General features: G+C 34.4%; 1 protein-coding gene across 1 annotated transcript in view; it reads left to right on the top strand.

Annotated features, from left to right (window-relative positions):
• The first annotated feature begins 804 nt into the window (after positions 1-804).
• LOC110112311 (DNA-directed RNA polymerase 1A-like) overlaps positions 805-25,349 on the top strand; it is a 39,080-nt gene continuing 14,535 nt past the window's right edge. Inside the window, exons 1-3 of the mRNA XM_028696663.1 lie at positions 805-915; positions 1,044-1,130; positions 1,196-1,276. Coding sequence (XP_028552496.1) covers positions 805-915; positions 1,044-1,130; positions 1,196-1,276 — 279 coding nt within the window. The remainder of the gene's footprint in view (positions 916-1,043; positions 1,131-1,195; positions 1,277-25,349) is intronic.

Raw genomic sequence — 25,349 nt, forward strand, 5'->3', positions numbered from 1 at the left:
TATGTCTCAGGTGAATTAAATATGGTTGATCAAGATCAAAATGAAGTGTCTGTTCCTGAAATGGTAAATCCTGTCAGTAATGTGATGCCAAATATTTGAGCTAGAAAGCCAAACACAAAAATTAATAATTTGGACATGGGATTTTATTTAACGGAAGATGGGAAGGATGTGAAGTTACATGCGGGAAATGAATTGGTGAATACAAAAAAATCTGGAAAATACTTTGGTTACCAAAGTGTTTAGTGACAATATTCTTTTAATGTGATTAGTCTTGAGCTAAGAAGACAATAGAGTCATTTTTGAAAATTTCATCTTAGTATGTTGGGATTAGATTAAGTTATTTATTCATTTGATGAAGCAACTATTATGGAGTCAATTTTGACAAAAAGACCTTGGTTTGTTTAGGGGCACATTATTGGTGTTGATAAGAGGTCACCATCTTTTTGTCTGAATTCTCTAGAAGGCCTTTCAGCTCTGGTGAGGATTAGGATGCCTAATCTACCTTTGCAATGTTGGGATGAGATTAATATTTGTAGGATTTCTTCTCAAGTTGGAAAGCAGTTTTTATTAGATGGGAATATGTTTCAATGGGGAAGGAGAGAGTTTGCTAGAGTGTGTGTTCGAATCATGCTGGATAGACAGCTTCCCTTAAGTGTTTGGGTGGAAGGGAGTTCTGATAGGTTTTTCCAAAATATTGAACATGAAAAAGTATAAAAATTATGCTTTAATTGTGGAAAGATTGACCACCTTAAAAGTAACTATTCATAAGTGAGGTTGGTGGTGAAAAAAGGTGGGGGTGCTCCGATGTTGTCTAAAGTTGATGTTGGCCTTAAAGCTGTAGGAGGTTGTGGCACTGCTAGTATGGTGAATTTAGAAGTTGGGTATGGGCCTGGAGTTCATGTTAATTATGGGAAGGTAAGGTTGACGTTTTTGGCTAAAAGGATTAAAATTCAAAATATTGTTAAGGGAGAAGGGAGTATCCTGTTGTTGGCGATAAAGAAAATCTGGTTATTAGCTCTTATGGGACTGTTGTTCCTGAACAGGACCTTAAAAGTGCTGCTCCGATTGCTGAAGTTGGTGAATCTGCTGATTGTATGAAGCTGAAGATAGTGACTCTTGATATTGGTGCTGTTTCAGATTTACATAAGAATTGCAATTTCATAATTCTCTTCCTATTATTCTTAACGATAATAAGTTTGATGTGCTTAATGGTATTGATGAGGAGGGAGGTTCAGCTGTTTGTGCTAAGAAGGTGAATGGAGTTATTGATGGCAATGTTAGTAGTGGTAAGGGGAGGTTGTGGATTCTCCTAAAATGGCCTCTTACAAATCTGATTTGGGCACGGTTGAGGAAGGGGTTAAGAATGATGGATCTACTTCTTCTTTCAAGTGGAAATTGGGAAAAGAATTGAAGATGCTCAGTCCTATAAAGTTGATGCCTAGAAGCAGGAAATTGGATGTGGAAAATAAAGAAAAACAACCGAGGATTGCTCCCCTATCAATTATCAATGAATTTGATTGCATTTTGGAATTATAGATGATCTAAAAAAGTGCAAGCTTCCCGATATCTTAAGGAATTTTTGAAGGATAATGATGAGGATTTTGTTGGTTTTATGGAGACAAAGGTAGCTTTAATGGACAAGAAAGATGTTAACTTGTTTATTGGAGTAGATTGGGATTTTTTTCACTTTCCTTCATAGATTATCTAGGGGAATCATGGTGTTATGGATGTCTAATGTGGATTCTCTTACTACTTTGGATTCTTCATATCTATGTATGATTAGGGATTTAAATATCTATAACAAAGGAGTTTGGAGGATTGCTACTGTTTATGGGAATAAAGATATTTATAAAAAGAGGGAGTTATAGAACAAATTAGAGTTATTTTCTTCCAAAGATATGTCATCTGTGGTGGGTGGTGACTTCAACTGCTTATTATCTAAAGGTGATAAAAGGGGAGGGAAAAGGTTTGTGTTTTCCCAAGGACCCAAGGAAATGAAGATATTTTTAACTAATAATGATTATCATGAAGTGGGGTATATTGGGACTAATTTCACTTGGTGTAATAACAATGTTGGAGGAGCTCAAATTTTAGAAAGATTGGATAGCTACTTTGTTAACTCTGCTGCTATTAATTTTTTTCATTTCATGGTGGTTTATCATCTACCCAGGGTGTCTTCAGATCATTGCCCTATTATTTTAAATCTTTGGAATTGTCTTCCTAAGACAAACAAGGTCATCAGATTTGAAGATACATGGGCTTCTCATTTTGCTTCATTAGCCATAGTTCAAAAAGCTTGGAGTAGGAAGATAGTTGGAGTCCTGATATTCTTGATATCAAGTTTAGAAGGGCTTTAAAAGCTTTATTCTACTAGAGTAGAGCCAAGTTGAATGATCTTAATCAATTGAAGGAATCTAATAAGAAGAAAATTTTGGAGTTGCAAATGAAGGAAGCAAATGCTGGAGGGCTCTCTAATGAGAAAATTTTGATCTCAAAACAATGGTGAATGAGCTTAATAGCACTCTTGCTCCATTGGATATGTGGTGGAGACAACGGGAAAATGTTAAATGGATCAAAGACATGGAAACTAATTCAAAGTTTTTCCATTCTTTTGAAAGTTTTAGAAGGAATGCTAACCATGTTTACATGATCAAGGATGATAATGGAGTGATAGTGGTTGACCAAGTTCGGATTGGAAGTATTTTTTTTCAATGTCTTTAAAAATAATGTTGAAACTTATTGTTTCTAAAATAGGTTGTTAGAAATAAACTAATGTCACAAAGCTAACTAAGAGGGGGGCAGGGGGGGGAGGTGAATTATTAATTTTAAAATTTAAACCTTCTTGGATTTAAATATGAAACTGATTAATTATTCGTAGCAAGTTAATTTTATTTCAACCACAAAAAAAAAAACTTGCACAATTTAAAGCAGCGGAAATAAAAAGACACAAAGGTTTATAGTGGTTCGGTCAAACACTACCTACATCCACTCCCCGAGTCTCCCACTTTAGGTATTCCACTATTAACACAAGTGTCTCTCATTTTGTCCCTACAGCAAGGCATAGAAGCCTTCACAAAACTCTCTTCCACCAATACCCGGTGCGGTAGAGAACCGTCGTCCTTTTACACCAACCAAGTGTCGGTAGAGAACCACGGGCTATTCACACTTCTCCAAGTGTAGGCAGAGAACCTTCATCCTTTCACACTCTTGAAGTGTAGGCAGAGAACCTTCATCATTCACAATCTCCAAGTGTAGGCAGAGAACCTTCATCCTTTCACACTCTCTAAGTGTAGGCAGAGAACCTTCGGCTATTCACACTTACAAAGTGTCGGTAGAGAACCTTTATCCTTCCACACTCTCCAAGTATAGACAGAGAACCTTCAGCTATTCACACTTCTTAAGTGTCGGCAGAGAACCAGATCTTCTTGAAAGATCTTCACAAGTGCAATCTAGAAAGATAAGAGAAAGAGTGAAGAAAAACACAAATCATACACAGAGATCCTTATCCTTGAGTAACCTTGTGAATCCTTCATGCTCCATTAGGTAGAAATCTCTCTCAAACACTCTCTCACTATCTCTCCTTCAATTTCCCTTCACAAATCACGAAGACCAAATGACAAAAATACTAAGTGTAACTTTTCATTGGACCTTCTATACAAAAGACACAAAAATCCATCCAAAAAATTAAAATTTTCAATTTTGATAGTCCATGAGTGTACTGTACGATCATATTTTGTACTTATAAATAGTTCAAAAACTGTTGCGTACAAATCCATTATGAATTGGTACGAACTTTATTTGTACCCGATCATCATCCATATGAACTGTGTTTGTCAGGTACTAAAAGAAAATTTCAAGCACGTATGTAAAAATCGTTAGGATGAAATGAATGAAGACAGAACAGAGCACATCAGCCCGGGATGAATGAAAATATCGTCCGTATGAACAGTCTTTGAGGACGAACCAGAGGGCATCATCCTGGTATGAACAAAAATATCATCAGTATGAGCAGTGTTCGAAGACGAACTAGTGGGCATCATCCCGGTACGAATAAAAAATATCATTTGTATGAACTTCACATTTGGCAATAGAGAAGATCATCCTGGGATGAATAAAAAATATCATCCATTTGGTCTTCACATTTGGCAAAAATAGAGAAGATCGTCCTGGGATGAACGAAAAATATCGTTCATACGATCTTCACATTTAGCAAAAACAGAGAAGATCATCATGGGATAAATGAAAAATATCATCCATATGATTTATACTTGGAATTTTTTTTCCATTTTCTATTCATTCCATTGTTCGTTGGGAAAATAATTGACCAGATCATCCCGTAGAAAGGGTATCGTACAATACGATTAATTTTAAAAAATATGAATTTTAAAACTCTCTCACGGTGTGTGTGTGTGCTCGGTTAATCAATTACAATCACACACTCTCAGACTCAATAAAATGAAAAATACAGACTTCAATTTATAATATGTAATTACGAGATGTGCTAAGAGGGGGGTTGAATTGTGAAAAATTGTTGCAATAAAAAAAATCATAAATAGGAGTTCTAATTATTTTTTGTGTTTTTAAATTTTAAGCAGAAAAATTTAACTAATGTGGAAGTGAGTACTTGAACACAATTTGCAACAACAAATTCCACAACATTTTCACCAAGCAATTATAATGAAAATAAAATGCAAGCGAAAATAAAAGTGGTAAAGGAAAAATCACACCAAAGATTTTATAATGGTTCGGTCACTTGACCTATGTCCACTCCCCGGAGTCCTCCACTTCAGGAATTTCACTACTAAATAATAGTTCTCCTTTTGCCCCCTCAGCAAGGCGGAGAAGCCCTTACAAACGTCACTTTCACCAACCTGGCATGGAAGAGTGTCAAGCGCTTTGTCACCCTCCTAGTGACGAAAGCATACCTTCTCATTTTTCTCCCTCCTGGAGAAGGCAGAGTACCTTAGAGGACACGGATGTAGAAGAGTCTCCCACTCAGAGAGCTTCCCACAAGATCTTCTCGGGCCACAGGAGGAACAAAGTGCAACAAGCTCAGAGCAATCGTGTGATCTCCCTCACACTCCTCCCTCACCAAGCCCACCTCTCCTTCCTCTCATAAACCCTAAAATCTTCTAAAGAGCTCTCTCTCAAGGAAACGCTCTCTAATCATGTTCCCCTCTCATAGTCTCTCTTCAAAAAAATAAAAGAATTGATACTTAAAACGGGCTGCAAAAAAACCTAAAATTCTCCAATTAGCTATTACTATAGTACAGTACGATCCAATATCGTACATTACGATTAGTACAAAATGGGATCGTCCTGGTACGAAGGTTTACAAACATGTTAAAAAGTTTGAACACAATCATATGGTATGATATGAACTTGTACAATACAATATGTAAAACTCTTCTATTCATACAGGATGATTTTCGGGATGTTCAAACTCATCTCTATACATCATAAGGTATGACCAACATCATATAGTATGATTAGTCAAAATCAAGGGATCATCCAGTATGAAGTCTGGGATGATAAAAAAATAGCATCGGTTGATCATACAGTACAAACAATATCGTACAGTTCGATAACCAATCAGAAATTAATCCTTGATTTATCCACTAATCAAGTGGTTAATTTAAGTAAGTATTCAAAATAAATCTTACAGTATGAACATGTTTGTATAGAAGGAACGACTATTAAACTTACTTAAATTAAATCGGTGCATAGGGTTTTGGATTAGTAACACATCGTACAATATAATATAAAACGTACAGTATGACTTATTTACATAAAGTTGTTTCAGCCATATCAAATCATACAGTATGATATAAACTCATATAGTATGATCAATAGAAAAAAAATTACATTTTTAAAACCCTCCCCCCCTGTGTGTGTGCATGGTTGTTAAGTCTTATATGTAATTTATGGCCAAACTCAAGAAAAGAAAAGATAAAATAAATGAAAAATTACAATGTTATAAACTCACACTCCTACTCTATACAGCCTTGAGTCTTCTTATTGTCTTGAGTAACTTGTGATCTCCCTGAAATATTAGTACTCACAGATAATAGCAGAAATAAAAGGTATTCAATGAGTAGTAATTCAGACTACATTATTTGTCATCATCAAAATTTCAGACTAGGGGTCATAGATTGCAACACAATACACTCTAAGCTTATCTTGATTTGAAGTCTTTAACAATCTTGAGTATGATTTTCCTAAAATATTAGTACACACAATAGCAAAACAATTCTTTCAAAATATGTTAGGAGAAATTAATAATCAAAACAATAATATTTAGAATCATAAAAAAATATACAAGTTGTAAGAAAGTCAAACATGCAAAACTAAGTAGCAACTATCTTAACAAATAAGTAGCAAGCTAGAGTTTGTTGGTTGAATGGTTAGCCTTCCCCTATGTGTGTGCTGAATGAAGATGATAAAAGACTATTAGATGTCGACTTACCTATGGAGGAAGTTATGGGATCAGTAAATTAGCTTGGTGGTGGTGTTTCACCTAGAGATGATGGGATTACACACTCATTTATCAAGGTTTACTAGTCCATTTTCAATTCAGATATTTGGAATACTATCAAGCAATTATTTTCTACTGGGATAATGGATTCTAATTGGAAAAATACATTGATTGTGCTCATTTCGAAGGTGGATAATCCTTTGGTTCCTTCTAGTTCTAGGCCAATAAGTTTATGCAAAATTATTTATAAATTGGTGGCTAAAATTCTCCTCAATAGATTTATATATATACATCCTAAACTTATTTAAAAAAATCAATCAGCTTTTTTAAAAGGTCATTTTCTATATGAGCATGTTTTGATAGCTCAAGAAGTTTTTCATAAATTCAAATATTCTAAATCTTCTAAAGGTTTGGTTTCATTCAAAATTGATATGGAATAAGCTTATGACATTATGATGTGGAGAACTTTGGAGCATGTTTTGAACAATTTTGGCTTTTCATTGAATTTTGTAAACTTATAATGGATTATTGGAGAATTATATATTTTCTATCATAATTAATAGTAACTCCTCAAATTGGATCAATGCTAGAAGTGTTTTTCCTTAAGGTGTTCCCTTATCTCCATTATAATTTATATTATGCTCTCAATTATTATCAAATGCTTTTATATAAGAAGACAATGAGATTGAGATAAAAATTCATCCAAATGCTCCAACGATATCTCATTTTCTTTATGTGGATGATATATTGATTTTTTTAAGCTAATGTGAAGGTGGTAATGAAGATTAGGGGTATTGTATTGGACTTCTGTAGTTGGTTGGACTAGAAGGTAAATTATCAAAAATCTATTATCCTCATTGAAAAATATGTTAAAAGGAGGAGAAAAAGAATTGCTCGGTTGATGGGGTTTAAAACTATTAAAGAGAGGAATTACTTGGTTATGAAGATTGCCTTGAGAAGATTTATGGCTATAAATTTTCAATTCATTCTGGATAAAGTCATTGGAAAACTTAATGCTTGGGACAATAAGTTTATTTCGTTATCTGGGAAATTTACTCTTCTGAAGTTGGTTATTCTCTCGATTCCTACTTTTTCTTTTCACTCATTCTCTTGTTCCCAATGGTATTTTGGTTGAAATTGATAAGGTTTATAGGGAGTTTATTTGTCATAAGAATGACAGGAGGAAGGGCCTTCACTATTTGAGATGGGAAGCATTGTGTAAACATATTCAAATGGGTGACCGTGGTCTCGATTCATGAGTTAGCAAGGTGGGAGCATTAAGGGAAAAGTTGGAATGAAAATTCCTTAATGATATTGATTCATTGTTATATAAAACCATGGAGTCCCGATTCGGTTCATCCTGTTGGAATCCTGAATTTAAGTAGAACTCTTCGAGTGCTTGGAGGATTATTTTGAGTGGTGCAAAAGCTCTACAACCTGTTGTTAGTTGAAGATCTCAACAGGGGATTCAATTAACGTGGTTAAGAATGTTTGGGTATTGGATAAAGGTCTTAATAAGTGGCCTACTTTTGTACCCATTTTAGAGAGTGATGATATGAGTTTTGATAATTTCATTAAGAATGTAGTCTGGGATAAAGAGGAGCTTCAGAAGTCCTTTAGTGAGGAGTGATCAGGCTGATTTGTGAAGTCCTGATGGATTCAAATTTCACAAAAGACCAAGTAGAACTTATTCATCGGGTAACATGTAAATCATTTTCTACTCTAGCATTTGAGGAAACTGTGCAATATTTAATTGTAAAGATGTATTGGATATGGATAAAAAAGATCAAGCTTAATCAAAGTATGGAAGTTTTCTGGTGGAGGCTACATCACAATGTTATTCTGACATTCTAATTCTTAGAGCATAGAGGGTTAAGAGATGGTAATTTATATCCTAGAGGATATATGTTGATGGAAGATTATGAACATGTTGTGGTCAGTTGTTCAAAGTTGGTTTGAATCATGCAGATTTTGAATTAATGGGGTTTTGAAATTCCTTCTTTTGGGTCATTTCAAGAATGCAGCATTACATTTGAAAAATTTGCATCAAACAAAGTATTTCTTGCTAACCTTTACTGTTGGACTATTTTTCTCTGTTGGAAATCTAGAAACAAATATGTGTATGGGGATAAGGAGGATAGTAGTATGATTATTACGGCTAACTCAGTTGGACTTCTTCTATTTCTTTGTCAGATGGATATATTTGAATTAAATTGGGCATATGGGGTGCTAACCAACCGGTTCGATTGTTAAAAATTTTTTGGCATCCTCCTCCTCCATATTAGATCAAAGTTAATGTTGATGATTCGTTATTATCGTCTAAGGCTGTAATTGGAGGTGTATTTTGGGATCATAAAGGAAGGTATTTATCAGTATTTTGATTCAATGGTATTCATTGGGACAGTTATCAATTGGGAATGTTAGCTATTCACTCCTTGGAATTGGTTGTCAAAGATTGGATGATGCAGTATAAGGGAATTAGAATTGAAGGGGATAATGTAAATGTTATTAGGTATATTCAGGATGGTCTTTAGAAGATGGAGGTGTGCAAGTAAAACATTAGTATTGATGTTTTTTCTTTTGTTAAATATTTTCATCTCATCATTTTTAATTGTGTGAATAGGAAAATGCAATAAGTTAGCGAATGTTTGTGCTAACAGTGCTCTTAGTAGTAGTTTTATTTGGGATGATATTTGTATGGATCATATTCCTCCTCATTTTCTTCATTTGTTAAAGGAGGACTGTGACTATATTAATAGTTTGTATTAGGACCTTTTCTTTTAATGTTATTGCTATGTGCATCTTTCAAAATAAAAAATGATAACTACTCATTAAAGGCTGCCAAGAGGATTCTTTGATATATCAAAGGGATCAATGACTTTGGCTTATTCTATTCATCATTAAATGATTTCAAACTTGTCGAATATAGTGATAGTGATTTGTATGAAGACTTGGATGAGAAAAAAAGCACAATGGGGTTCGTGTTCCACATGGGAAACACTATTTTTACTTGGATGTCAAAGAAGCAACCAACTGTAGCCCTTTCTATTTGTGAAGCTGGGTATATTACTATAACTTCATGTGTCTGTCATGCCATTTCACTTCGTAATTAATTGAACAAGTTAAGATTTACTCAAGAAGATCCAACAAAGATTTGTGTCGATAACAAGTCAACTATCGCTTTGGCCAAGAATCCTATTTTTCGTGATCAAATTAAACATATTGACACACACACTATCACTTCATCAAAGAATGCATCACAAGAAAAGTCTCATGATCAAGTAGCTGATATATTCACCAAGCCCCTCAAGCATGAAGATTTTATCAAGATTAGATTATTACTCGAGATAACAAATCAAGTTTAAGAGGTGTTGAAAATAAAACTTGATTAAATGGGCATTTTAATTGAGTGGGCTTTTTAATTGAGCCCATAGTCTAGAAAAATCCTTAAAAAATTCTGGAGTCCTATTTTATGAAGAATGTTTTAGAGTATTCTTGAAAAACATTCTAAAATAGTTATTTAGATAATTCTAGAGTATGTAATTAATGACTTTTATAAATGAAGATAGGATATTATTCAAAAGAGTCAATAGTAGCCATTGGATTGCAATGTGTTGGCACAATCCTAATGGAGGAGTCACTAATATAAATAGGTGTGGTGTCTTTGAGTTTTGTATGAAGTATATTTAAGAAGTTTAAAAGTGAAATAAAAGTGAATTTGACAAGTGTTCCTCTTCTCTTTTAGAATTCCTCCTCTTACAATAGCATCTTATTTCCAACAAAGCATTGTAAAAAAGCGCAACAAAAGTGTTTTCAAGGTGCAACTAAAGCGTATGTAAAGAACAGATAAAGCGCAAGTAAAGCTCACAAAAAAGTACAACCAAAGTGCACTCCACTTGTCAAATTTTAAGTATAGGTTCGGATGTACCTCTGCGTCCGATCTCCGCACCTAATAATTTCTCTGAAGTAGTAGCAAAAGAAGAAGGCTGGACAACATTTCATTAAGGCTTCATTTGGGACGACTTTTTACCACTTCTTAAAGCAATTTCCAAGTACAAAATTTAAATTTTTTATATTAAAAAGCTTATTTAAGAAGCAATAAAAAATCATCCCAAACAAAACTTAAGAATCAATGGCTTCTCTCATCTTCTACTATGGTGTGGTTTATTGGTCATTAGAGATGGCAGGGAAGTAAAAGAGCCAATAGTAATGCAAGAAGGAGGCCTGCGATATCCTGTCATGTCTTTCCAAGAAAAACTTCAACCCTTAGAGGTATTGCTAATATTGTTCCCACCACGCACTTTATTTTTGCTTTGCATGGTTTATTTTCTTAATGATATATGCATGAATTTCTCCCGAGTGAATCGGGCTTTCATGCTTGCCGGGATGGAGGCATGCGCAGTCACCCATTTTCTTTAATTATATTATTATTATTATTATTATATCTTTTTGTGTGTAATATCAATTTATTCTGTGGTGTAGCTCAACATTTTCATAATGGTAGAGAAGCAACCCATCTCACCTAGTGGAGTGGCGATTTCTCTTCATTATATATGTGTTAAATAGAAGTGGTATTTTGACGCTGGAGGGGTGGGAGATCCAACTGAAGTCTTCATGCAGTTGGTTTGGGTGTTTTTAATTGAAGATGTTTGGTTCTTTTTTTAGGATTTTGGAGAAATCCATAATTAAAAATGTTTGGTGTTTTTTTTTTAATTTAAGACCAACGAAGGGGCTTATGTATTAAATAATAAAAATGATTACAATGTCCGTAAGGGAGACCATCAGCTCTCCAATGCTTGAATGAGATACAAAACAAATCAAAAGAAAACCTATGAGCCGATAGTCTCCACTAAGCCAAAATAAAAGACAATGTAGTAACATGCTAATGATGCTATAGACAAGCATCCAAAAAATAAAGATATAAATATGAAATTGAGGCACAATCTTTCTGCATAAAAAATTGATCACAGCCATAAGCAAATCCACCTGAAATTCAAAGAGGCTACAAAACAAAAAACTATAGGTGAAACAAAGATAATTACCTAAATTTAAGGCAGAACAAAAGTGAAGATGTTGGGTGTTCAAAGAGCATTTTGGAGTCAATTAGGGTTTCAATCAAGCTTTCCCCATGATATGCACTAAGATGGAAAGATTGTGGAAGTTGTAGAAGGGCATTCATGTTTCATGAATATTCTCTATGGTGGAAGATGAAAGTTTGTTAGGGATGTTAAGCCCTTATGAACAAGCCCGAGGCTAACCAAGAGGAAGGGGGGGGGGGGGAATTGTGTTTTAAAAATTATTTCAATCAAAAACTCAAAACTTAAACTAAAGTTCACCAAAACGATAATCAAAGTGCGAAAAAAATAAATATGGATGTAAAACAAAAGAACACAAAGATTTATAGTGGTTTGGTCAACACGAACTACGTCAACTCCTCGGAGCCGCCTCCGAGTATTGCACTAAATTCAGTGACTTTCCTTTTGCTCCTACAGCAAGGCAGAGAAGCCCTTACGATTCTCCTTGACCGTTTACTGAAGTAGACCTCCCTTGAACCCCCAAGGACAAGAGACGATGATCAGAGAAGACACCTTGGAACCTTGCTTGGAGAAACCCTTGTAAAACCCCCTCACAAGCTCCCCCTCACAAGTTCCTCCCTCTCTCTCCCTCTCCTCTAGGCTCTCTTCGGTCAAGACAATAGTAAAGGATCTTGTGCTTGAGAAAACACAAGTCTTTTAAATATATTTTCAAGATCCAACTTTATCGTCCATGAAGATATTGCTATCATCTTGTATGATCAGTACAAATTAAGCTAAATCAGCCCAGACGACTTGGGATGATTAGAAGATTTTTTGTTCCTATCGTCCAGGAGGATAATATATCATCTTGTACAATTAATACAAATCAAGGAATACCGTATAGATCAACGCCCTGGATGGGAGTCTTGATGAAAATAAAATGACTTGATCGTCCAAGCTGATCTCACGATCGGCCTGGCCGATTAGTTCAAATCTATGTAAAATTATTCAAAACATCACTCTGAACAGATGATGTATGATTTTTGGTCATCCAAGAGTAACTAAAGTTTTTTATTTGATCGTCCTGGCCAATCATACGATCATCCAGGACGATATGATCGAATCAATTGATCGTAATTACTCTCGTTAATCACCTGATCAATTTAGGCATAATTGAACTCTATCATCTAGGCCGATGCCCTAGATGATAATTAAAAAATAATACTTCCTAAATAGATCTGGCGACTGATTCTTTCTGATTTGAGCATATGATCCCTGCCAAATACAAAAATCATCAAGGATGATATGCTTAATGATGACTACCTTAACTAGGATGCCCTAATTAGGGTAACTATTTTGAGCATATCATCCAGGATGACTTTAGGATCGTCCCGAATGATGTTAGAAAAAATAGAAAACTCTAAGTCAGACAGAAAAAAATTACCCAAGTGTGTGTGTGCATGGTTACTTAGCATCAGGCACCACAAAGATTACAATTGACTCAAGAAAGGGATAAAATACATTACAAACTGACTCAGACCTAATCTATCCAATCTTAAGCTGGCTTGAGTTTTACTTGATCTTGTTGACCTGAAATGTTAGTGGGCAAGGTAGTCATAGAAAAAATAGGAGTGTTTGCTATCATAAAAAATCTTAATTCATAAAACTAGATTTGCAATAATCTTCCCCTTTTTTATGATGGAAAACTAAAATTAATCTAAGCAATTCAAGATAGTGAACTGGAAGCAGTGCAATCAGAGAAAATATAACATATTCAAATTTCAAAATAGAACAATACAACACATTACTCCTCCTTTCGACATCTCAAAAAGGAGGAGGAAGATATAATAAAAACAAAGTAGAAACTAAAAAAAAAAAAAGAAATAAATTACAACAAAACATCATAAAAAGAAAACTAGTAAAATGGTAGCCCCTGATCATCTGAAGGAGGAGGTGGTGGTTGTTTCTACTGAAAGTAACTAGATAGCGAGGTGAACTGTGCTCCAAACCAAGAAATATCCTCGTTGTGCTGCTACAGCTGGTGTGTAATATAGGTGTCAAAACAAGCTAAGTCCTTAGCACGTCACTGCTCGAAATAGGCTAAGTCTTCAGCGTGTTGCTGCTCCTATGAAACAACATAAGTCTCAAAGCATGCCTCCCACTGGGAAAACTGCATGACCAGCTCATCCAATTGAGAGTGCTGGTGAAGCGGAGCAAGTGCAGGAACAAGTGGGGGAGCCTCCTCCTCTTCTGTCCCTTGAGCTTCCCCGTCTCCTAGGTGAAGACAAGTACTGTAAAGGACATTGAAGGAATTATTGGAGTAGAAGGAAGGATGGTAATTTGGAGTAGGATACTGTAGGTTATATTTGGATTCTAAAACATAAGCAATGATATGTCCTAGGGCTAGGTTTGGCTTCCTCCAATATCCTGGGTCGCGAATTATGGTCAGATGTTCTATGTAACAGAAAAGAAAATCAGTAGTATTGAATTTGAGATGGGCTAGAATATAAAAGGTGATGATAAAAGAAGATGAGTAATGTGGATGCGATAACCAGCTTTGGGAATAACATAGGTGAGAATGACGTGTTGTATCGTCCTAGCATCTTTAAGTAAAGAACTAGTCTCTTCAATAAAAAAGTGGGCATTGGTGTTACAGAGAAAGTGGTTGACCGTAGCCCAGTCATAATCAGGGTCAAAACACAGTGTGTGAAGCTTATCCCCTGTGGTAGAGAGTTGTAAAAATTCTGCATAGTCATGATATGTGATCTCGACAGGGCGCCGATTCACATATGATCCAAGAGAAGTAAAGGCAAAATTTATTCTCAGGCTTGCAAAGAATTCAAATATAATCTCGGAATTGAAGGGTATTATGAGAGTGAGAATGAAACAGAAAGAGGTATGAGTGAATAAGTCAAGTACCAGATAGGAAAGGTGGTGTGGGTTGATTGATCAGGAAATAGTAATGCTGGCCATTTTGTAGTATTGGTAGGCAGCTTGATCATCCGCCTCCATGAATCAAGGGTCCAAAGTGGCCCTCGAGGAACTGCCCAACACCTCATAAGAGCGCTTGCCTCCTACCATGATCATGAAAAGTAAGAAAATAGGAAGTAGGAAGCTAGAAGAGGGAAATTGTGCAAGAAAATAGGCTGGAGGGGCTCGAACGATCCGGTGCAATAATTCAGTTGGATGATTGGTCAAAAAAGGCAGTCATATCGTCCGGGATGATCAGATGTTGTCCAGGATAATTAGACAAAGGCGATCATCCCGAGGCAATAATCTAGACAACAGTTGAAAAAGAAGATTGTCTAGGATGATGAGGTGGATTGTCTGGGATGATTCTCTAATAATGGATCGTACCGACTGAATTTAAGGCTTATTAAATGAATGTCCATGTGTATCGTCCAGGATGAAAAGGTGGATCGTATGGGATGACAATCAATAATTGAGTAAAGAGTAAAAGCATCATCCAGAATGAAAGAGGATCGTCCAGGATGATCGCAGATGATTGAAGCAGAAGACGATCAGATCATCCAGGATGATAATGCATCTTTTAGGATGATAAAGAGTACAAAAGGTTAAAATAGTTAGCAGATGGATTTCAAAAGTGAATTAAACCGATCGTCCAGGACGATATGAATATCGTCCAGGATGATGTGAAAAAAGTTTAAAACAGAGGATGGATGGAGATGATCAGACAAGGCCCAAAAACATCAAAATCAAGTGAAAATGATAAAAATACGATACGGAAAAAGACATAAAAATGAACAAAAATAAGGATTTTTTTATCAAGGCATGAATATAACATAGTCTCCATGTGATTGATTTTAAAATTTTTGTAAAGATCAATGAGTTAACTTCTCCAAAATCCAAAAAATAGTTAGAATAATCGATCCTGTTAACCCTAACTCGGTCTTCTTCAGGGTAAGCTGTCTTTTGAAAATAAAAATCTAAATCAGAAAAGCCAATTAGTTTAGAAAAGGAGATCCATTCAAAAACCTATTTCCAGAAAATATTTTATAGAATAATATATCAAAGTAATTAGTTATAATTAGAAATTCGAAAACAAGTCTTTGAAAAATTTCAAGTGACACATGAAGTCTTCTAAGATTTCAAAATTTTTAAAAGAGAAGAAGCTTGCTTTTGGTGGGCTCATTTTATGCCTCTGATCAATTTGATTGGCGCTTTGTGCATCTTTTAATTTTTGATAAACTTTGTGTATACCTCCCCCCCCCCTTTTTATTTTGATATCTTTACGCATCTTTTGTTTTTGGCATCATTGGCCACTTTTTTTTTCATTAACTTTTATGCAAGCTAGATCCCTTTCAAAAATTCTTAAATATTCTTAGTTGTGATTATATCTTCTAGATATTAGAGAAGAAAAACTCACTCTCTAATATAAGGAAGAATGGATCACAAAACATAATAAAAAATCATATGATAATTTCAATGACAGTATTATAAAAATCTGAAGATAAAATAAAGACTTTGAATATTATATTTATAAAATAGATTATTATAGCATGATTGAAAAAATCCATTTGTTAATTTGAAATCAATTTTTATTTAGAAAAGAAGATTACACCACTAAAAGAGGTTACGGAAGGAGACACAATCAACAGTATTTTCACCCTTTAACAGATTAAGAGATGTAAAACATTGACTTACAAAATTTCAAAAATAAAAATAAGGCATAAAATATTAATTTCAGCAATGATTTTAAAAAAATATATAAAAGCATACGAAAATATAAAGTAACAAAAACAATAGCAGTAAAAATAACAAAAAAAATCTAAAATAAAACAACATAAGTGAAAAATAAACAACAGATAACAGATCAGAATTCAACAGAAATCAAGTTCATGCATTTATGTTAATCACACCCAATCTGGTCCTTAAAGTATTGAAGTGTTGAAGGCCAGTGTGTCATCCATTTGATTCTCAGTTGCCACATGGTGTAGCTCAATGTCTCCCTTGGTCACATGATCTCTAATGAAGTGATGCCTTATGTTTATGTGCTTGTTCCTTGAATGTTGGATAGGATTCTTACAAATGTAGATGGTATTAGTGTTGTCACAAAGAATTAGAATTATGCCTACAGGTAATCCTAAATCCAGAACTTGTTGTTTCAACCAAAGGACTTGGGCCACATAACTTCCTAATACTATATACTTAGCTTCAGCAGTGGAAAGTGCAACAGAGTTTTGCTTTCTACTAGACCAGGAGACTAAAGACTGTCCTATGAATTGGCAAGTCCTTGAAGTGTTTTTTCTATCCACCTTACTTCCAGCAAAGTTAGAATCAGAAAATCCAATAATCTTAAAAGAAGTGTTGTGCCTAGGGTACCAGATTCCTAAGTTTTAGGTCCCTAAAAGGTATCTAAGAATTATCTTAACTGCAGTCAGGTGGGATTCCTTAAGATCAGCTTGAAATCTAGCATAGAGACAAATACTAAATATAATATCAGGTCGATTAATAGTAGTCACGTAAAGTAAAGATCTAATCATCCCTCTATACGTCTTTTAATCAACTGATTTTCTATTAGGGTCCTTGTCCAACTGAATACCTAAGGTCATGGGAGTATTAATTGGCTTGGGTTTATCCATTTAATATTTCTTCAAGATGTCCTTTATGTACTTTGATTGACTCAAAAATATTTCATCATCCAATTATCTTATGCTAAACCCTAAAAAGTAGGGTAACTCTCCCATCTTACTCATCTCAAATGCTTTACTCATTATTTTAGAAAAATTATCATATAGCCTTTTATAAGAATATCCAAAAGTATATCATCGATGTAGATCTGAACAATGTGTAAATCCTCGCCTACTTTCCTCAGGGAAAGGGTGGTGTCTATGCTCCCCTTAACAAACTCCCTCTCTAGTAAGAATGTGCTATGCCTCTCGTACCAAGCTCTAGGTGTCTATTTTAATTCATATAAGGCCTTTTTTAATTTGAAAATATGATTTTGAAATTGGGAACTCTCAAAACCTGGGGGTTCTTCCACAAACACATCCTCTTTTATTATCCCATTTAAAAAGGCACTCTTAACATCCATTTGAAAAAGTTTAAATCCCTTATAATAGGCAAAGGCTAATAGCACTCTATTAGCTTTCAATCTAGCTACAGGGGCAAAGGTCTCCTTAAAATATATTCCTTCTATTTGGTTATACCCCTTAGCCACCAATCTTTTCTTATTCCTAACCACCACACAAGAATCATTCACCTTATTCTTAAAGACCCATTTGGTTCCTGCTACACTTTGTCCTATCGGTCTTTCTACAAGCTCCCAAACATCATTCCTAATAAATTGGTTCAACTCCTCTTGCATGACTAAGATCTAAAACTCATTAGAAAGGGCTTGATTAATATTGGTGGGTTCAATCATTGAGATAAAGGCAAAGTGGTTCACTTCCTTTCTAAGTCTATGTCTAGTCCTAACTTAATCTCTAGGAAAGGTGTGTGTAGGTTCAACCCTTTCATCCAGATCTACATTTTCTACTCCTTGGGTAATCTCACCTACTCCTTTAGTATTTTGGGGCACTATCATCTTCTCCAGATTCTCACCTCCAGTGGTATTCTCTTTAACATCATCTTCCTCCTAATCTCTAGATTCCTAGGATCAGATTCATCAAACACTATATAAGTAGTCTCCTCCACCACCAATGTCCTTTTATTAAATACCCTAAAAGACTTCCTAATACTAAAATATCCTAAGAACACTCCTTAATTAGATTTTGGATCAAATTTTCCTAAGTGAGACTTCCCATTGTTATGAAAGAAAACCTTACAACTAAAGACATGGAGGTGGGAAAGATTGGGTGTCCTACCCTTAAGGATCTCATATGGTGTCTTATCAAGTTTGGCTCTAACATTCACCCTATTCAACACATAACAAGCTGTGTTTACCTCTTCAGCCCAAAAATATTTTGGAAGTGAATACTCAGTAAGCATGGCTCTAGCAGCTTCAACTAAGATCCGGTTCTTCCTTTTGGCTACCCCATTCTGTTGAGGGGTCCTAGGAGTTAAGAAGTTGTGGATAATCCCCTTATCCTTACAAAAGTCTCCAAATCTCTCATTTTCAAACTCCCCCCCCCATGGTCACTATGGATGGTCAAGATCTCACAACCTAACATTTTCTGAATCCAAGTGAAGAAGACTCTAAACTCATCAAAAGACTCATTCTTATATGACAAAAATCTAATCCAAGTAAACCTCGAAGAATCATCGACAATCATAAAATCATAGACTTTCTCTCCTAAGCTGGAAGTGCTAATGGGTCCAAACAAATCCATGTGAAGGACTTCTAAAGGTCTAGATTTGCTAATATCCTTAATGGAGTGAAAAGTGGAGTTGACTTGCTTTTTTTAATTAGCAGACATCACAAAGGAGGTCTTTTGAAAAATTAAGCTTGGGGACACCTCTAATTATGTCTTTCTGGGTCACTTTCCTAAGGGTTTAATTTCATACTGACATGATATAATCTCCTGTGCTATAAATAAGAATCATAAGTAGCAATTTTTAAGCAAAATGAAGTAGCACATTTAATATTATTTAAATTAAGCATGTAAACATTGTTGATCTGCTTTCCCTGCAAAATAGTGTTATTATTTAAGCTTATAATGTAAGTGTTTGCCAAGAATTTTATGATGAAGCCTTTATCGCATAGCTGACTGATGCCGAGCAAGTTATATTTTAGTCCATCTACAAGAAAAACATTTTCAATCAACATATTCTTGGAGTTTCCAATTATACCTGAGCCCACCACTTTCCTAATGGTGTTGTCTCCAAGAGTAACCTTGCCTCCAGCCTTGGCCTCCAATGAAATAAATTGATTAGCATCTCCAGTCATGTGTCATGAGCATATGTTGTCCAGGTACCGCATGCTCTCATGAGGCCTTTTGTGAGAGCAAGCCTGCAAAATCATCAAACATCAGATTTAGGAACCCAAACATATTTGGGTTCCTTCTTATGGAAAGTAGTATTCAATGCATGTGTGTTATGCTGTCAATTATATAATTAGGGTCTCCACACCCAATGTGTACTACGATGAATGGTGCAAGTGTGTGTAACGTGTCCTAACATGCCACATAAAAAATATCTAAAAACAGGAAAATGATGTACTAATCTACTCATGTGGTGGTGCTTCTTTTTAAAGTTATGTGAAACATGTAATGATTTATTTTCAGAAGCTTTGAAATTTGTAATTCTTTTTCTAACTCAGCATGGGATGACTTTAACGAATCATGTGCATCAGATAATTCATTATGCTTTTTATTTAATACATCAAATTTATTAAGTAAAGTTATGTGATTGTTATCAATTTGGGAATGATCTTTTAATAGAATTTAATGCTCTTTTTATAAATTTGAAAATTCTAATTTTAAACTAGCATGTGATGTTTTGAGTTTCCTATATGATGCATGAATATTCTCACAAATTTCAAGTAATTAATCATAAGTTGGTTCACATACCTCTTCTTGGTCACTTTGACCAAGATGATTGTCTGCCATTAAGCATAAGTTTGTTGTCTCCTCTTCAGCTTCAGTCTTAGAGGAGTTTAATACAGAATTTGCCTAGAATGCTTTTTGGAACCTCTTCTTGTCCTTCTTAAACTTGGGTTTCTCCTCTCCCTTCTCCTTGCTTGGGTGAGACTTAAGTGTAGGACAATCAGCTTTAACATGTCCTGGCTTTCTGCATTCAAAACAAATCATATCATTAGAACTCTAAAAATTATTGTTTCCATTACCTTTATTCCACTTTTCATGGTTCTTTTGCTTCTTCCTTAGAAAGCTTTTGAATTGCCTTGTGATTAAAGCAACATCATCGCTTTCATACCTAGAAGATTTAGTGTCCATGTTGTTGGCCTTCAGTGCCAGAGTTTTCTCTTTCTTTTTCTCACCTGCATCAAGATTTTTTTTATTCACCCCTTGCTCGTAAGCAATGAGTGATCCAAATAAGTTATCAATCGAATAAGTATTCAAATCTTTGGACTCAGTAATTGCATTAATCTTAGCATCAAAAGAGAAAGGAAAGCATCTTAAAATTTTATTCACTTTTTCATAGTTAATGAGTTCTCTTCCTAAAGCATGCAAAGAGGTAACGATTTGAGTAAACCTTGTATACATTTCAGAACTTGATTTAGAAGGTTTCATACAAAAAAGTTTGTAATCATGCAACAAAATATTCAATCGAGATTTCTTAACTTCCTTAGTTCCTTCATAAATAATACATAATTTATTCCAAATTTCTTTACCAATAGTGCAAGTTAAAACATGCATGTAATCTTTAGATTTTAAAGCATAGAAAAAATAGTTCAAATATTTTGTATTAAGTTGTGCTAAATCCCTATCATCAAGAGTCCATTCTGTAAAAAGAAGTGGAATAGTAGCACCATTAAGTTTACCAGTTGGAGGTGTATAACCATCCTTAACAAGTATCCACAAGCGATAGTCAATTGATTGCAAAAATATAGACATGCTAGTTTTCCAAAAGTCAAAAGGAATATTATCAAACAAAGATGGTCGGGTAATAGAATACCCTTCCGCAGTATTATGATTACCGGAGTTAGCCATGGATCAAAATTTAAAAAGTTTTTAAACTTGGTTTTATGAATCCCGCTCTGATACCACTTGAAAGGTTGTCAGGGATGTTAAGCCCTTATGAACAAGCCCGAGGCTAACCAAGAGGGACGATGAATTGGTGTTTAAAATTTATTTCAATTAAAAACTCAAAACCTAAACCAAAAATCACGACAATAATAATCAAAGTGCGGAAAAAATAAATACGGAAGTAAAACAAAAGAACACAAAGATTTATAGTGGTTCAATCAACACGACCTACATCCACTCCCTAGAGCCGCCCTCTGAGTATTGCACTAAACTTAGTGACTCTCTTTTTGCTCCCATAGTAAGGAGGAGAAGCCCTAATAAAACCACCTTTCCACCGACTCCTGTGTGGCAGAGAACTGACTCCTTTTGATTCCACCTGAAGCAGACAGAGAACCTTCACTGTTTGCTGAAGTAGACCTCCCTTGAACCCCCAAAGACAAGAGACGATGATCGGAGAAGACATCTTAGACCCTTGCTTGGAGAAACCCTTATGAAACCCCCTCACAAGCTCCCCCTCACAAGTTCCTCCCTCTCTCTCCCTCTCTCCCTCTCCTCTAGGCTCTCTCAGGTCAAGACAGTAGTAAAGGATCTTATGCTTGAGAAAACACGAGTCATTTAAATAGATTTTCAAGAGCCAACTTTATCATCCAGGATGATACTGCTATCATCTTGTACGATCATTACAAATTAAGCTCAATCATCCCGGACGACTTGGGATGATTAGAAGATTTTTTGTTCCTATCATCCAGGATGATAATATATCATCATGTACGATTAGTACAAATCAGTAAATACCATCCAGATCATCGCCCTGGATGGAAGTCTGGACGAAAATAAAATGGCTTGATCGTCTAGGCCGATCTCGCGATCGGCCTACCTGATAAGTTCAAATCTACAAAAAATCATCTAGAACATCACTCTGAACAGACGATGTTTATTTTTTTGTCATATAGGAGAAACTAAGGTTTTTGAACTGATCTTTCTGGCCGATCCTGCATCATCCAGGACGATATGATTGGATCAATCAAACTTCTTAAATAGATCTTTGGGCTGATTCTTTCTTATTTAAGCATATTGTTCCGGCTGATAAAAAAATTATCTAGGATGATATGCTTAATGACAGCTGCCTTAACCACGATGCCCTAATTAGGGTTTCTGTTTTAAACATATCATCCAGGATAATTTTAGGATCATCCCGGATGATGTTTACAAAAATAGAAGACTCTAAGTTAGATAATAAAAATTCACCCAAGTGTAGCATCAGGCACCACAAAGATTATAATTGACTCACAAAAGAGAAAAAAATACATTACAAACTAACTCTAACCTAATCTACCCAATCTTGAGCTGGTTTGAGTTGCACTTGATCTTGTTGACCTGAAATATTAGTGGGCAAGGCAGTCATAGAAAAAATAGGAATATTTGCTATCATAAAAAATCTTAATTCATAAAACCAGATTTACAACAGAAGAGAGGAGACATGCGTCTAATGATCAAGCTTAGTAATAATTATTTTCATTTTGGGTGGCAAATTTGGTTTGCATGAATTCATTATATGAGCCCTGTGCTCATCAAGTGTGCAGTGTGTCATGGTTAGATTTATTTGCCAGAATTTTCTTTAGATTAAATTAATTGAATGGCTACATTGAAGTTGTTACTACTTACTGTGTTTTAATTTAATTTAATTTTAGTGACTGTTGTCTAATATAACTTATGATTCACTTAGACTTAGATTTGAATGGGAGCATTACTTTTGATTTTATATTTTGGTTAGTTTAAGGAGCATATAAGGTCTAACAATTTCTTCCATTCTGAATGGAATCAGAGCTATTTGGTTTAATGAAAATATTTTGTAGTGTAAACACTATTATGGCAAATTAAATGTAATTAAATGGCTTGTATTTGTTTTGTAGGATTTTTGGAAGGGAACTGAGTTTATTTGAAGTAAAATTGACAACTATGTAGCAAAATAAATAAACAAGAAGTCGGGTAATCATCATGTTGTAGCAAACATAATAACTTCATACAAACAATATTTCGATTAAGCGAGAGTGGACCTGTTGGATCATGATCAAAATTGGAATGGTAAACAAGAAAAGTGAGGTGAGAGAAGTGGCATGTTGTGACCTTACATGAAAGTTTTAACAAATTTGCATTGGTTGGCTCTAAAATGTCCTTCTATTTATGGATAATTTCACAGCATCAAACTCTAAAATTATTGTGTGAGGTATTTTTGAAAATTGAACGTTGAAATGTTTTTTGATTTCAAGTTAATTAGTTTTTTCTATTGAATTTTTTATACATTCTCAAGTTGGGAATATAAAACTATAGATCAGGACAAAATTGTGATGTTCATGGCCAACTTTCACAAAGAATGAGCACAAACATCATAAGATTCAAAAGCATCCAAAAAAAGCAATGAGAATGTCATATTAAAATATGAATTATAGTTTAAAAAACAATCTTTAAATGAGAAAAGCAGTTAACAATTTCAATCGTTAGTAAAATTTTGGAACTTTAAAAAGTGCTTTTCCAAAAATTTGCTAAAAGAGGTTGAAAACATATCATAAGGATTTTTCGCTTTGCTGATACCATATAAAATATGATGACATGTAAGTCACTTTGATCACCTGAATGCAAATCAAATGAGAAGAAACAATAATATAAAAGACAATATTATTTCCATCGAATTTATCTATAGTATTAAATTCTTTACCTCGTTCCCTTTGTTCCTGTTCTGCATCGACAAATAAATCACTCACATTTTTCTCTATTTCTACAACGTATTTGCCAATACTTCAGGTCCATTAAGGATCTAAACATTTATAAATAGACATGATTTATTATTAACAATGTTTCAACATACATATAACATAATAAAAGCTTGAACTCTAGACTCCCTACAAAACTAAAGGAACGAGTAGCATTAAGTGAATAGATCATTATCAATAAGTAGAAGCTAAATGCATTAAACAAAAACTTGTGAAACTACTGACCATAGATAAATTTAGCTTCTTTAGCCTGCATGAATTATAAAACCAAGCACTGATAAAGAAAAAAAACAACCCCTTAATACCAATTTGGTAATCCAACTATAACAACAAAATGGACCTTGATAAATCAGAGAACAATAGACCTTTTAAACACAAATTTTTATGACTTACATCAACACAACCAACAATTTAAATCCACCAAAAAAAAATTAAAAATCCAAAGCACCATTACAAGGAGCTAAAAAAAACCCTTTTTAGGTGTCTACAAACCTAAATGTTAAGCAAACATGCAAAAAAGCATGTACAAACTACATGTTGAGAAAAGCTCCAACAAATATTTGTTAGTGAAAAATATGAGGTAACTCCTTGCCAAGTGAAGATATTACTTTATAACAAGTGACATGTATTAAGCATAAATAATACATGTCGATAGTAATATGCCATCATCATCATCATAAAATGTCACCTATTTTTGCTCCTATTTTCTAATTTACAAATGTAAATGTCAAAGGGAATAAAAAGAATTATGATAACTTGTAGTTTGATTAAGAATATACTTTACCTAGAGATAGTAAAGAGGCATCAAGGAAAACCCCACTAAACAATAATCATGTGTTGCACTAGTTATTTTCTAATGAATGGATCAAAAATACATAAGCACAAAATGCTAAGGTGCTTTACATAATAGAACTCCCCATAGTTCACACTATAATACATGTGAATATTATAACGATAACATGTCTGAATACTTAAAGTTATATATCATTTTGTTACTCATAATTAGTAAGATACAAAGTATGTAATGCCCTCAACTACATAACTTTTGTTTCCAAATTAACTAGGATTATTTTTCCTTGTACAATTAGGTTGATCAAATTAAGAAGAAAAAACTATGATATTGAAGATGTAGTGACAAAACTTAATGGATAGCTTAATGCCATCTAATCTACAAAAATAAAGCCACAAGAGTACAAATATGCAACATATATATTGGAATGTTATACTACATATTTTTAGACTTTTAGAGCTTCGACATCCGAAAATAGGGGGGCAATTGATATATTGTCAAAAAATTATCTTGATCGAGCATGAATCTCAAGGCAAAAAACAAGTTAGAGACTTCAAAAATTAAATTAGAGACCATATGAACTCATATTTCAGCAAACTTATAGTCAAACTGAAGGTCTCAAAAATGCAAACATAACAACACTGAATTTGACCCAATCCGAGCACAAATTAGTCAAAATTAAAGACCTGA

This window comes from Dendrobium catenatum, unplaced genomic scaffold (assembly GCF_001605985.2).
Source record: "Dendrobium catenatum unplaced genomic scaffold, ASM160598v2 fragScaff_scaffold_802, whole genome shotgun sequence".
In the NCBI taxonomy this organism is placed as follows: Eukaryota; Viridiplantae; Streptophyta; class Magnoliopsida; order Asparagales; family Orchidaceae; genus Dendrobium; species Dendrobium catenatum.